General features: G+C 39.6%; 1 protein-coding gene across 1 annotated transcript in view; it reads right to left on the minus strand.

Annotated features, from left to right (window-relative positions):
• Window positions 1-399: 399 nt before the first annotated feature.
• Window positions 400-13,682, minus strand: part of LOC120038061 (cytoplasmic protein NCK1-like) — a 40,833-nt gene continuing 27,550 nt past the window's right edge. Inside the window, exon 2 of the mRNA XM_038984004.1 lies at window positions 400-672. Within this exon, the coding sequence (XP_038839932.1) occupies window positions 415-657 (243 nt within the window). The 5' untranslated portion in view covers window positions 658-672 and the 3' untranslated portion in view covers window positions 400-414. The remainder of the gene's footprint in view (window positions 673-13,682) is intronic.

Here is a 13,682-nt window from a genome sequence, read left to right on the forward strand (position 1 = left end):
GCACCTCCCCTTTTTCTCTACATCACTCAACTCTAGCACCTCCCCTTTTTCTCTACATCACTCAACTTATGCCCATTATGTGTATTGTGAATCTCATTACATTATATACAAATATACTCCTGTTAAGGTTAGGACAGTTTCTGACCTAGTGTGCCTGAGGTTAAGGTTAGGACAGTTTATGACCTAGTGTGTCTGAGGTTAGGACAGTTTATGACCTAGAGTGACTGAGGTTAAGGTTAGGACAGTTTATGACCTAGTGTGTCTGAGGTTAGGACAGTTTATGACCTAGAGTGACTGAGGTTAAGGTTAGGACAGTTTATGACCTAGAGTGACTGAGGTTAAGGTTAGGACAGTTTATGACCTAGTGTGTCTGAGGTTAGGACAGTTTATGACCTAGAGTGACTGAGGTTAAGGTTAGGACAGTTTCTGACCTAGTGTGTCTTTGAGGTTCTTGACGATGGATGCCTTCCTGGCGCTGTTCTTCCTCTCGACGTAGTTGGAGGGTACGAAGCCGGTCTTGTTGGTGGCGTTACGGACCCTCCACCAGGACTTACTGTCGTCCAGCAGCCACAGACGCTCGTTCTTCTTAATGTCCAACTCCTGGTCCTGCTGAGCCAGGTAGTCAAACTTGGCGATGACAATCACCTCTTCTGTCATCTTGGACCTCTGGACCTGGGGAGAGAGAAGAAATACGGTTTAGACCTGGGGACCTGTGTGACTGGCAGATAACTGTGCGGACAGTGTGGGAGAGTGCGCCAACGAGAGGTAGGCCTGTCCCCGTTTCAATAAGATATATCTGCACAGCTCCTTCAGCATTCAGATGTTTCTAAAATGGCTTTCGCAATGTCAAATCATAGGCTGTTTTAGTTCAGTGTCGCTCTTGCTGCGGGCGATTGCCTGATCAACCTCTACGCTGACGACCCCATTCTGTATACTTCTGGCCCTTCCTTGGACACTGTGCTATCTAACCTCCAAACGAGCTTCAATGCCATGCAACACTCCTTCCGTGGCCTCAAACTGCTCTTAAACGCTAGTAAAACTAAATGCATGCTTTTCAACCGTTCGCTGCCCGCACCCGCCCGCCCGACTAGCATCACCACTCTGGATGGTTCTGACCTAGAATATGTGGACAACTACAAATACCTAGGTGTCTGGCTAGACTGTAAACTCTCCTTCCAGACTCACATTAAACATCTCCAATCCAAAATCAAATCTAGAATCGGCTTCCTATTTCGCAACAAAGCATCCTTCACTCACGCCGCCAAACTTAAACTTACCCTAGTAAAACTGACTATCCTACCGATCCTCGACGATGTCATCTACAAAATAGCCTCCAACACTCTACGCAGCAAACTGGATGCAGTCTATCACAGTGCCATCTGTTTTGGTACCAAATCACCTTATACCACCCACCACTGCAACCTGTATGCAATTATTTTAGAATATACTTTTTTTCATTGTCCAGTAGCCAAAGGCACTAACCTAGTCATATTAGCAGGACATGCTAGTTGTTGATAATCCTAGTCATATTAGCAAGCCATGCTAGTTGTTGATAAACCTAGTCATATTAGCAAGCATGCTAGTTGTTGATAGACCTAGTCATATTAGCAAGCATGCTAGTTGTTGATAAACCTCGTCATATTAGCAAGCCATGCTAGTTGTTGATAAACATAGTCATATTAGCAAGCCATGCTAGTTGTTGATAAACCTAGTCATATTAGCAAGCCATGCTAGTTGTTGATAAACCTAGTCATATTAGCAAGCCATGCTAATTGTTGATAATGCTAGTCATATTAGCAAGCCATGCTAGTTGTTGATAAACCTAGTCATATTAGCAAGCCATGCTAGTTGTTGATAGACCTAGTCATTAACATCCCATGCTAGTTGTTGATAATCCTAGTCACTTTAGCAACCCATGCTAGTTGTTGATAGACCTAGTCATATTAGCAAGCATGCTAGTTGTTGATAAACCTCGTCATATTAGCAAGCCATGCTAGTTGTTGATAAACCTCGTCATATTAGCAACCCATGCTAGTTGTTGATAAACCTAGTCATATTAGCAAGCCATGCTAGTTGTTGATAAACCTAGTCATATTAGCAAGCCATGCTAGTTGTTGATAAACCTAGTCATATTAGCAAGCCATGCTAGTTGTTGATAGACCTAGTCATTAACATCCCATGCTAGTTGTTGATAATCATAGTCATATTAGCAAGCCATGCTAGTTGTTGATAAACCTAGTCATATTAGCAAGCATGCTAGTTGTTGATAATCCTAGTCATATTAGCAAGCCATGCTAGTTGTTGATAAACCTAGTCATATTAGCAAGCCATGCTAGTTGTTGATAAACCTAGTCATATTAGCAAGCCATGCTAGTTGTTGATAAACCTAGTCATATTAGCAAGCCATGCTAGTTGTTGATAAACCTAGTCATATTAGCAAGCCATGCTAGTTGTTGATAAACCTAGTCATATTAGCAAGCCATGCTAGTTGTTGATAGACCTAGTCATTAACATCCCATGCTAGTTGTTGATAATCCTAGTCACTTTAGCAACCCATGCTAGTTGTTGATAATCCTAGTCACTTTAGCAACCCATGCTAGTTGTTGATAGACCTAGTCATATTAGCAAGCATGCTAGTTGTTGATAAACCTCGTCATATTAGCAAGCCATGCTAGTTGTTGATAAACATAGTCATATTAGCAAGCCATGCTAATTGTTGATAATGCTAGTCATATTAGCAAGCCATGCTAGTTGTTGATAATCCTAGTCATATTAGCAACCCATGCTAGTTGTTGATAATCCTAGTCATATTAGCAAGCCATGCTAGTTGTTGATAAACCTAGTCATATTAGCAAGCCATGCTAGTTGTTGATAGACCTAGTCATTAACATCCCATGCTAGTTGTTGATAATCCTAGTCACTTTAGCATCCCATGCTAGTTGTTGATAATCCTAGTCACTTTAGCAACCCATGCTAGTTGTTGATAAACCTAGTCATATTAGCAACCCATGCTAGTTGTTGATAGACCTAGTCATATTAGCAACCCATGCTAGTTGTTGATAAACCTAGTCATATTAGCAAGCCATGCTAGTTGTTGATAAACCTAGTCATATTAGCAAGCCATGCTAGTTGTTGATAAACCTAGTCATTAACATCCCATGCTAGTTGTTGATAATCATAGTCATATTAGCAAGCCATGCTAGTTGTTGATAAACCTAGTCATATTAGCAAGCCATGCTAGTTGTTGATAAACCTAGTCATATTAGCAAGCCATGCTAGTTGTTGATAAACCTAGTCATATTAGCAAGCCATGCTAGTTGTTGATAAACCTAGTCATATTAGCAAGCCATGCTAGTTGTTGATAGACCTAGTCATTAACATCCCATGCTAGTTGTTGATAATCCTAGTCACTTTAGCAACCCATGCTAGTTGTTGATAGACCTAGTCATATTAGCAAGCATGCTAGTTGTTGATAAACCTCGTCATATTAGCAAGCCATGCTAGTTGTTGATAAACCTCGTCATATTAGCAACCCATGCTAGTTGTTGATAAACCTAGTCATATTAGCAAGCCATGCTAGTTGTTGATAAACCTAGTCATATTAGCAAGCCATGCTAGTTGTTGATAAACCTAGTCATATTAGCAAGCCATGCTAGTTGTTGATAGACCTAGTCATTAACATCCCATGCTAGTTGTTGATAATCATAGTCATATTAGCAAGCCATGCTAGTTGTTGATAAACCTAGTCATATTAGCAAGCATGCTAGTTGTTGATAATCCTAGTCATATTAGCAAGCATGCTAGTTGTTGATAAACCTAGTCATATTAGCAAGCCATGCTAGTTGTTGATAAACCTAGTCATATTAGCAAGCCATGCTAGTTGTTGATAAACCTAGTCATATTAGCAAGCCATGCTAGTTGTTGATAAACCTAGTCATATTAGCAAGCCATGCTAGTTGTTGATAAACCTAGTCATATTAGCAAGCCATGCTAGTTGTTGATAGACCTAGTCATTAACATCCCATGCTAGTTGTTGATAATCCTAGTCACTTTAGCAACCCATGCTAGTTGTTGATAATCCTAGTCACTTTAGCAACCCATGCTAGTTGTTGATAGACCTAGTCATATTAGCAAGCATGCTAGTTGTTGATAAACCTAGTCATATTAGCAACCCATGCTAGTTGTTGATAAACCTAGTCATATTAGCAACCCATGCTAGTTGTTGATAAACCTAGTCATATTAGCAACCCATGCTAGTTGTTGATAAACCTCGTCATATTAGCAAGCCATGCTAGTTGTTGATAAACATAGTCATATTAGCAAGCCATGCTAATTGTTGATAATGCTAGTCATATTAGCAAGCCATGCTAGTTGTTGATAATCCTAGTCATATTAGCAAGCCATGCTAGTTGTTGATAAACCTAGTCATATTAGCAAGCATGCTAGTTGTTGATAATCCTAGTCATATTAGCAAGCCATGCTAGTTGTTGATAAACCTAGTCATATTAGCAAGCCATGCTAGTTGTTGATAGACCTAGTCATTAACATCCCATGCTAGTTGTTGATAATCCTAGTCACTTTAGCATCCCATGCTAGTTGTTGATAATCCTAGTCACTTTAGCAACCCATGCTAGTTGTTGATAAACCTAGTCATATTAGCAACCCATGCTAGTTGTTGATAGACCTAGTCATATTAGCAACCCATGCTAGTTGTTGATAAACCTAGTCATATTAGCAAGCCATGCTAGTTGTTGATAAACCTAGTCATATTAGCAAGCCATGCTAGTTGTTGATAAACCTAGTCATTAACATCCCATGCTAGTTATTGATAATCATAGTCATATTAGCAAGCCATGCTAGTTGTTGATAATCCTAGTCACTTTAGCAACCCATGCTAGTTGTTGATAGACCTAGTCATATTAGCAACCCATGCTAGTTGTTGATAAACCTAGTCATATTAGCAAGCCATGCTAGTTGTTGATAAACCTAGTCATATTAGCAAGCCATGCTAGTTGTTGATAAACCTAGTCATATTAGCAAGCCATGCTAGTTGTTGATAGACCTAGTCATATTAGCAAGCATGCTAGTTGTTGATAGACCTAGTCATATTAGCAAGCATGCTAGTTGTTGATAGACCTAGTCATTAACATCCCATGCTAGTTGTTGATAATCCTAGTCACTTTAGCAACCCATGCTAGTTGTTGATAAACCTAGTCATATTAGCAACCCATGCTAGTTGTTGATAAACCTAGTCATATTAGCAACCCATGCTAGTTGTTGATAGACCTAGTCATATTAGCAAGCATGCTAGTTGTTGATAGACCTAGTCATATTAGCAACCCATGCTAGTTGTTGATAAACCTAGTCATATTAGCAAGCCATGCTAGTTGTTGATAAACCTAGTCATATTAGCAAGCCATGCTAGTTGTTGATAAACCTAGTCATATTAGCAAGCCATGCTAGTTGTTGATAAACCTAGTCATATTAGCAAGCCATGCTAGTTGTTGATAAACCTAGTCATATTAGCAAGCCATGCTAGTTGTTGATAAACCTAGTCATATTAGCAAGCCATGCTAGTTGTTGATAGACCTAGTCATTAACATCCCATGCTAGTTGTTGATAATCCTAGTCACTTTAGCAACCCATGCTAGTTGTTGATAATCCTAGTCACTTTAGCAACCCATGCTAGTTGTTGATAAACCTAGTCATATTAGCAACCCATGCTAGTTGTTGATAGACCTAGTCATATTAGCAACCCATGCTAGTTGTTGATAAACCTAGTCATATTAGCAACCCATGCTAGTTGTTGATAAACCTAGTCATATTAGCAAGCCATGCTAGTTGTTGATAAACCTAGTCATATTAGCAAGCCATGCTAGTTGTTGATAAACCTAGTCATTAACATCCCATGCTAATTATTGATAATCATAGTCATATTAGCAAGCATGCTAGTTGTTGATAAACCTCGTCATATTAGCAAGCCATGCTAGTTGTTGATAAACATAGTCATATTAGCAAGCCATGCTAATTGTTGATAATGCTAGTCATATTAGCAAGCCATGCTAGTTGTTGATAAACCTAGTCATATTAGCAAGCCATGCTAGTTGTTGATAGACCTAGTCATTAACATCCCATGCTAGTTGTTGATAATCCTAGTCACTTTAGCAACCCATGCTAGTTGTTGATAAACCTAGTCATATTAGCAACCCATGCTAGTTGTTGATAAACCTAGTCATATTAGCAACCCATGCTAGTTGTTGATAGACCTAGTCATATTAGCAAGCATGCTAGTTGTTGATAGACCTAGTCATATTAGCAACCCATGCTAGTTGTTGATAAACCTAGTCATATTAGCAAGCCATGCTAGTTGTTGATAAACCTAGTCATATTAGCAAGCCATGCTAGTTGTTGATAAACCTAGTCATATTAGCAAGCCATGCTAGTTGTTGATAAACCTAGTCATATTAGCAAGCCATGCTAGTTGTTGATAAACCTAGTCATATTAGCAAGCCATGCTAGTTGTTGATAAACCTAGTCATATTAGCAAGCCATGCTAGTTGTTGATAGACCTAGTCATTAACATCCCATGCTAGTTGTTGATAATCCTAGTCACTTTAGCAACCCATGCTAGTTGTTGATAAACCTAGTCATATTAGCAACCCATGCTAGTTGTTGATAGACCTAGTCATATTAGCAAGCATGCTAGTTGTTGATAAACCTAGTCATATTAGCAACCCATGCTAGTTGTTGATAAACCTAGTCATATTAGCAAGCCATGCTAGTTGTTGATAAACCTAGTCATATTAGCAAGCCATGCTAGTTGTTGATAAACCTAGTCATATTAGCAAGCCATGCTAGTTGTTGATAAACCTAGTCATATTAGCAAGCCATGCTAGTTGTTGATAAACCTAGTCATATTAGCAAGCCATGCTAGTTGTTGATAGACCTAGTCATTAACATCCCATGCTAGTTGTTGATAATCCTAGTCACTTTAGCAACCCATGCTAGTTGTTGATAAACCTCGTCATATTAGCAAGCCATGCTAGTTGTTGATAAACATAGTCATATTAGCAAGCCATGCTAGTTGTTGATAAACCTAGTCATATTAGCAAGCCATGCTAATTGTTGATAATGCTAGTCATATTAGCAAGCCATGCTAGTTGTTGATAAACCTAGTCATATTAGCAAGCCATGCTAGTTGTTGATAGACCTAGTCATTAACATCCCATGCTAGTTGTTGATAATCCTAGTCACTTTAGCAACCCATGCTAGTTGTTGATAAACCTAGTCATATTAGCAACCCATGCTAGTTGTTGATAGACCTAGTCATATTAGCAAGCATGCTAGTTGTTGATAAACCTAGTCATATTAGCAACCCATGCTAGTTGTTGATAAACCTAGTCATATTAGCAACCCATGCTAGTTGTTGATAAACCTAGTCATATTAGCAAGCATGCTAGTTGTTGATAAACCTAGTCATATTAGCAACCCATGCTAGTTGTTGATAAACCTAGTCATATTAGCAACCCATGCTAGTTGTTGATAAACCTAGTCATATTAGCAAGCCATGCTAGTTGTTGATAAACCTAGTCATATTAGCAAGCCATGCTAGTTGTTGATAAACCTAGTCATATTAGCAAGCCATGCTAGTTGTTGATAAACCTAGTCATATTAGCAAGCCATGCTAGTTGTTGATAAACCTAGTCATATTAGCAAGCCATGCTAGTTGTTGATAGACCTAGTCATTAACATCCCATGCTAGTTGTTGATAATCCTAGTCACTTTAGCAACCCATGCTAGTTGTTGATAAACCTAGTCATATTAGCATCCCATGCTAGTTGTTGATAGACCTAGTCATATTAGCAAGCATGCTAGTTGTTGATAAACCTCGTCATATTAGCAACCCATGCTAGTTGTTGATAAACCTAGTCCTATTAGCAACCCATGCTAGTTGTTGATAAACCTCGTCATATTAGCAAGCCATGCTAGTTGTTGATAATCCTAGTCATATTAGCAAGCCATGCTAGTTGTTGATAATCCTAGTCATATTAGCAAGCCATGCTAGTTGTTGATAATCCTAGTCACTTTAGCAACCCATGCTAGTTGTTGATAAACCTAGTCATATTAGCAACCCATGCTAGTTGTTGATAGACCTAGTCATATTAGCAAGCATGCTAGTTGTTGATAAACCTAGTCATATTAGCAACCCATGCTAGTTGTTGATAAACCTAGTCATATTAGCAAGCCATGCTAGTTGTTGATAAACCTAGTCATATTAGCAAGCCATGCTAGTTGTTGATAAACCTAGTCATATTAGCAAGCCATGCTAGTTGTTGATAAACCTAGTCATATTAGCAAGCCATGCTAGTTGTTGATAAACCTAGTCATATTAGCAAGCCATGCTAGTTGTTGATAAACCTAGTCATATTAGCAAGCCATGCTAGTTGTTGATAGACCTAGTCATTAACATCCCATGCTAGTTGTTGATAATCATAGTCATATTAGCAAGCCATGCTAGTTGTTGATAAACCTAGTCATATTAGCAACCCATGCTAGTTGTTGATAAACCTAGTCATATTAGCAAGCCATGCTAGTTGTTGATAGACCTAGTCATTAACATCCCATGCTAGTTGTTGATAATCCTAGTCACTTTAGCAACCCATGCTAGTTGTTGATAAACCTAGTCATATTAGCATCCCATGCTAGTTGTTGATAAACCTAGTCATATTAGCAAGCATGCTAGTTGTTGATAAACCTAGTCATATTAGCAACCCATGCTAGTTGTTGATAAACCTAGTCATATTAGCAAGCATGCTAGTTGTTGATAAACCTAGTCATATTAGCAAGCCATGCTAGTTGTTGATAGACCTAGTCATTAACATCCCATGCTAGTTGTTGATAATCATAGTCATATTAGCAAGCCATGCTAGTTGTTGATACACCTAGTCATATTAGCAAGCATGCTAGTTGTTGATAATCCTAGTCATATTAGCAAGCCATGCTAGTTGTTGATAATCCTAGTCATATTAGCAAGCCATGCTAGTTGTTGATAATCCTAGTCATATTAGCAAGCCATGCTAGTTGTTGATAAACCTAGTCATATTAGCAACCCATGCTAGTTGTTGATAAACCTAGTCATATTAGCAAGCCATGCTAGTTGTTGATAAACCTAGTCATATTAGCAAGCCATGCTAATTGTTGATAAACCTAGTCATATTAGCAAGCCATGCTAATTGTTGATAATGCTAGTCATATTAGCAAGCCATGCTAGTTGTTGATAAACCTAGTCATATTAGCAAGCCATGCTAGTTGTTGATAGACCTAGTCATTAACATCCCATGCTAGTTGTTGATAATCCTAGTCATATTAGCAACCCATGCTAGTTGTTGATAAACCTAGTCATATTAGCAACCCATGCTAGTTGTTGATAAACCTCGTCATATTAGCAAGCCATGCTAATTGTTGATAATCCTAGTCATATTAGCATCCCATGTTAGTTGTTGATAATCCTAGTCATATTAGCAACCCATGCTAATTGTTGATAATCCTAGTCATATTAGCATCCCATGTTAGTTGTTGATAATCCTAGTCATATTAGCAAGCCATGCTAATTGTTGATAAACCTAGTCATATTAGCAAGCCATGCTAATTGTTGATAATGCTAGTCATATTAGCAAGCCATGCTAGTTGTTGATAAACCTAGTCATATTAGCAAGCCATGCTAGTTGTTGATAGACCTAGTCATTAACATCCCATGCTAGTTGTTGATAATCCTAGTCATATTAGCAACCCATGCTAGTTGTTGATAGACCTAGTCATATTAGCAAGCATGCTAGTTGTTGATAAACCTCGTCATATTAGCAACCCATGCTAGTTGTTGATAAACCTAGTCATATTAGCAACCCATGCTAGTTGTTGATAAACCTAGTCATATTAGCAAGCCATGCTAATTGTTGATAATCCTAGTCATATTAGCATCCCATGTTAGTTGTTGATAATCCTAGTCATATTAGCAACCCATGCTAATTGTTGATAATCCTAGTCATATTAGCATCCCATGTTAGTTGTTGATAATCCTAGTCATATTAGCATCCCATGTTAGTTGATGATAATCCTAGTCATATTAGCAAGCCATGCTAGTTGTTGATAATCCTAGTCATATTAGCAACCCATGCTAGTTGTTGATAATCCTAGTCATATTAGCATCCCATGTTAGTTGATGATAATCCTAGTCATATTAGCAAGCCATGCTAGTTGTTGATAATCCTAGTCATATTAGCAACCCATGCTAGTTGTTGATAATCCTAGTCATATTAGCATCCCATGTTAGTTGATGATAATCCTAGTCATATTAGCAAGCCATGCTAGTTGTTGCATCTTTAGATCTCTCCCTCTTTCTAAATGTCTAACGGATGTTTTCATCTCTGTCCCATGAAACCACTCACATGCAGTGCGCTTTTGACAGTGTTTTCCGCTAATTGCATTATGGAAGGAACAGCTGCACGTAGCCGTAGCCTACTGCCTCGTGTACAATGCTGCACTTAAGTGGCCAAATAATAGTCCAACATTTTAAACTCAAGTTCTGATCGGTTGCATCAGACTTACGTTTTTCTTTTCAAAACTTATTTGGGATAGGGGGCGGTATTTTGACGTCCGGATGAAAAGCGTGCCCAAAGTAAGCTGCCTGCTACTCAGGCCCAGAAGCTAGGATATGCATATAATAATAATGGTAGATTTGGATAGAAAACACTCTAAAGTTTCTAAAACTGTTAAAATTAGACCTGTGCGTATAACAGAACTGATATGGTAGGCAAAACCCAGAGGACAAACTATCCAGGAATATTTTTTGGGGAGTTCACTGTGTTTTCAATTTGTTTTCTATGGTAAACTAGATTTATGAAGCACCTGGTTGCAGTTCCTATGGCTTCCACTAGATGTCAACAGTCTTTAGAAATTGGTTGATGTTTATCCTTTGAGAAATGAAGAAGTACGGCTATTCAGAATGAGAGTCAAGCCAAGTGGACTCTTGTTTGGGGCGCGCGACCTGTAGCTCGCTCCAATTTGACTTTATCCGCTATTGAACACAGTATATTCAGTCTTAAATTGTATCGATTATTTACGTTTTAGGATACCTAAGGATGGATTAGGAAAGTTGTTTGAAATGTTTGGACAAAGTTTACAGGTAACTTATTAGATCATTTGTAGTCATGTTGTGCGAGTTGGAACCAGTGTTTTTCTGAATCAAACGCGCCAAATAAATGGACATTTTGGGGATATAAAAAAGGAGTTTATCGAACAAAAGGACCATTTGTGATGTTTCTGGGACATATTGAAGTGCCAACAGAAGATCTTCAAAAGGTAAGGCATGAATTATATCATTATTTTTGACTTTTGTGTCGCAACCTGCCTGTTTGAAAATGATTGTTATGCATTTGTATGGTGGGGCGCTGTCCTCAGGTAATCGCATGGTTTGCTTTCGCCGTAAAGCCTTTTTGAAATCTGACACCGCGGCTGGATTAACAAGAAGTTAAGCTTTATTTTTTACATATTGCATGTGTATTTTCAAGAATGTTAAATATTTACAATTCTGTAGTTTGAACTTGGCGCCCTGCACTTTCACTGGATGTTGGTCAGGTGGGACGCTACCGTCCCACCTAGCCTAGAGGTTTAAGTAGCCTAGGCCTACTGGTTGTATGAATTTGGGATCAATCGTCCCACAACTGTCAGAGTCTGTTCAGAACAGCTGGAAAAGCTGATCTGCTATGGAGGATACTAGTTGTTGTTAAACAGTCTGATGTGTTAAAGTTGTTCAGGGGATGTAACACATACAAAAGCCAAGGCCCAGACAAAATAAGTGGACATGTGTTAAAGCACTGTGTTGAACAATTGGCTGGTGTTTTTACAAACATTTTCCAATCCTCACTCGACCAGGAACACGTGCCAGTACTGTGGGAAAAAAATCAATAATTATACCAATTGCTAAAGCATCTAATCCCTCTGTGCTGAATGACTACCGCCCTGTTGCCTTGACATCCTTAGTCATGAAATACCTTGAGAAACTAGTGAAAAGTCATATTCTCAGCGTCACCCAGAAGCTTCTCAACCCATTTCAGTTTGCCTATCAGCCTAGCAGAGGAGTTGATGATGCCATTCTTACCCTCCTTAACATGGTCTAGAGACATCTACAGGGTGCCAAATCCCATGTTTGGATTCTGTTTGTTGACTTTTCTTCTGCCTTCAACACAATCCAGCCCTACATTCTGGCACAGACTCATTCGGGACTTCTCCTAACATGGGGGGCTGGTTTTGTGGCTGTTGGACTTCCTGAGCCAACGTTCACACAGAGTCAAAATAGGTCCCCACGTGTCAGACATATGCAATACCAACACAGGCTCTCCTCAGGGATGTGTTTTGTACCCACTCCTGTATATCTTGTACACTAATAGTTGTACACTGGAGCTCCCCAGGGGTGCGTGCTCAGTCCGCTCCTGTACTCCCTGTTCAGCCACGACTGCATGGCCAGGCACGACTCCAACACCATCAAGTTTGCTGACGACACAACAGTGGTAGGCCTGATCACCGACAACGACGAGACAGCCTATAGGGAGGAGGTCAGAGACCTGGCCGGGTGGTGCCAGAATAACAACCTATCCCTCAACGTATCCAAGACTAAGGAGATGATTGTGTACTACAGGAAAAGGAACACCGAGCACTTCCCCATTCTCATTGACGGGGCTGTAGTGGAGCAGGTTGAGAGCTTCAAATTCCATCAACAACAAACTAGAATGGTCCAAACACACCTACACCTTTATTTTCTTTTTCAAATATTTCTAATTATATATTTTCTTGCACTATTGGTTAGTAAGCATTTCACTGTCAGGTCTACACCTGTTGTATTCGGCGCACATGACAAATAAACTTTGATTTGACTAGATTTGACCCATCCTGACAGACACCTCGTTAAGACACGGCCTTGATCAGCCTGTTGCATGAGGACGAGGAACACCGTGGCCCGGTCCTAGATGACTTTGTAGAGTGGTGTGAGGAATCACACTTGGTCCTCAAGACCAAAGAGATGTGCATAGACTTCAGGAAGCGTACAACACCTACCTCTGCAACATCCATCAGAGGTCAGAACGTAGAGATTGTAGAGGAATACAAATACCTGGGTGTCCTCTTGGACAATAAGCTTCAGTGGAGTAAATGTACAGACCTGATCTACAAAAAGAGCCAACAGAGACTGTACTTTCTCAAAAAGCTGGGATCTTTTAATGTAGACTGTACTATACTGACTCTGTTTTACAAATCTTTCATTGAGAGTATTTTTTGTTGATTTGGCAATGCCACTGTCAGACAGAGAAATATGTTGAGAAGGATTATCACCACAGCAAGCAAGGTACTTGGAGTCAAACAGGCAGGCCTGGATGAGATCTTTAAGGTCAGGGCCCTTCGCAAGGCTCACAAAATCCTTTTAGACCCAAGCCCCCCCCTGTACCCGGACGTTGAACTACTCCCCTCTGGGCGCAGGTATAGGACACCCCTCAGCAGGAAAAACACATATCTGATGAATATCTGATCATCAATAGACTAGAGAATGTTTAACCCAGCGGCCGTATACCAGCTACCAAACTAACCCTGATTCAGATGACCATCCTACCCATGCTAACCCAGCGGCCACATAC

Source organism: Salvelinus namaycush, unplaced genomic scaffold (assembly GCF_016432855.1).
Source record: "Salvelinus namaycush isolate Seneca unplaced genomic scaffold, SaNama_1.0 Scaffold207, whole genome shotgun sequence".
Lineage (NCBI taxonomy): Eukaryota > Metazoa > Chordata > Actinopteri > Salmoniformes > Salmonidae > Salvelinus > Salvelinus namaycush.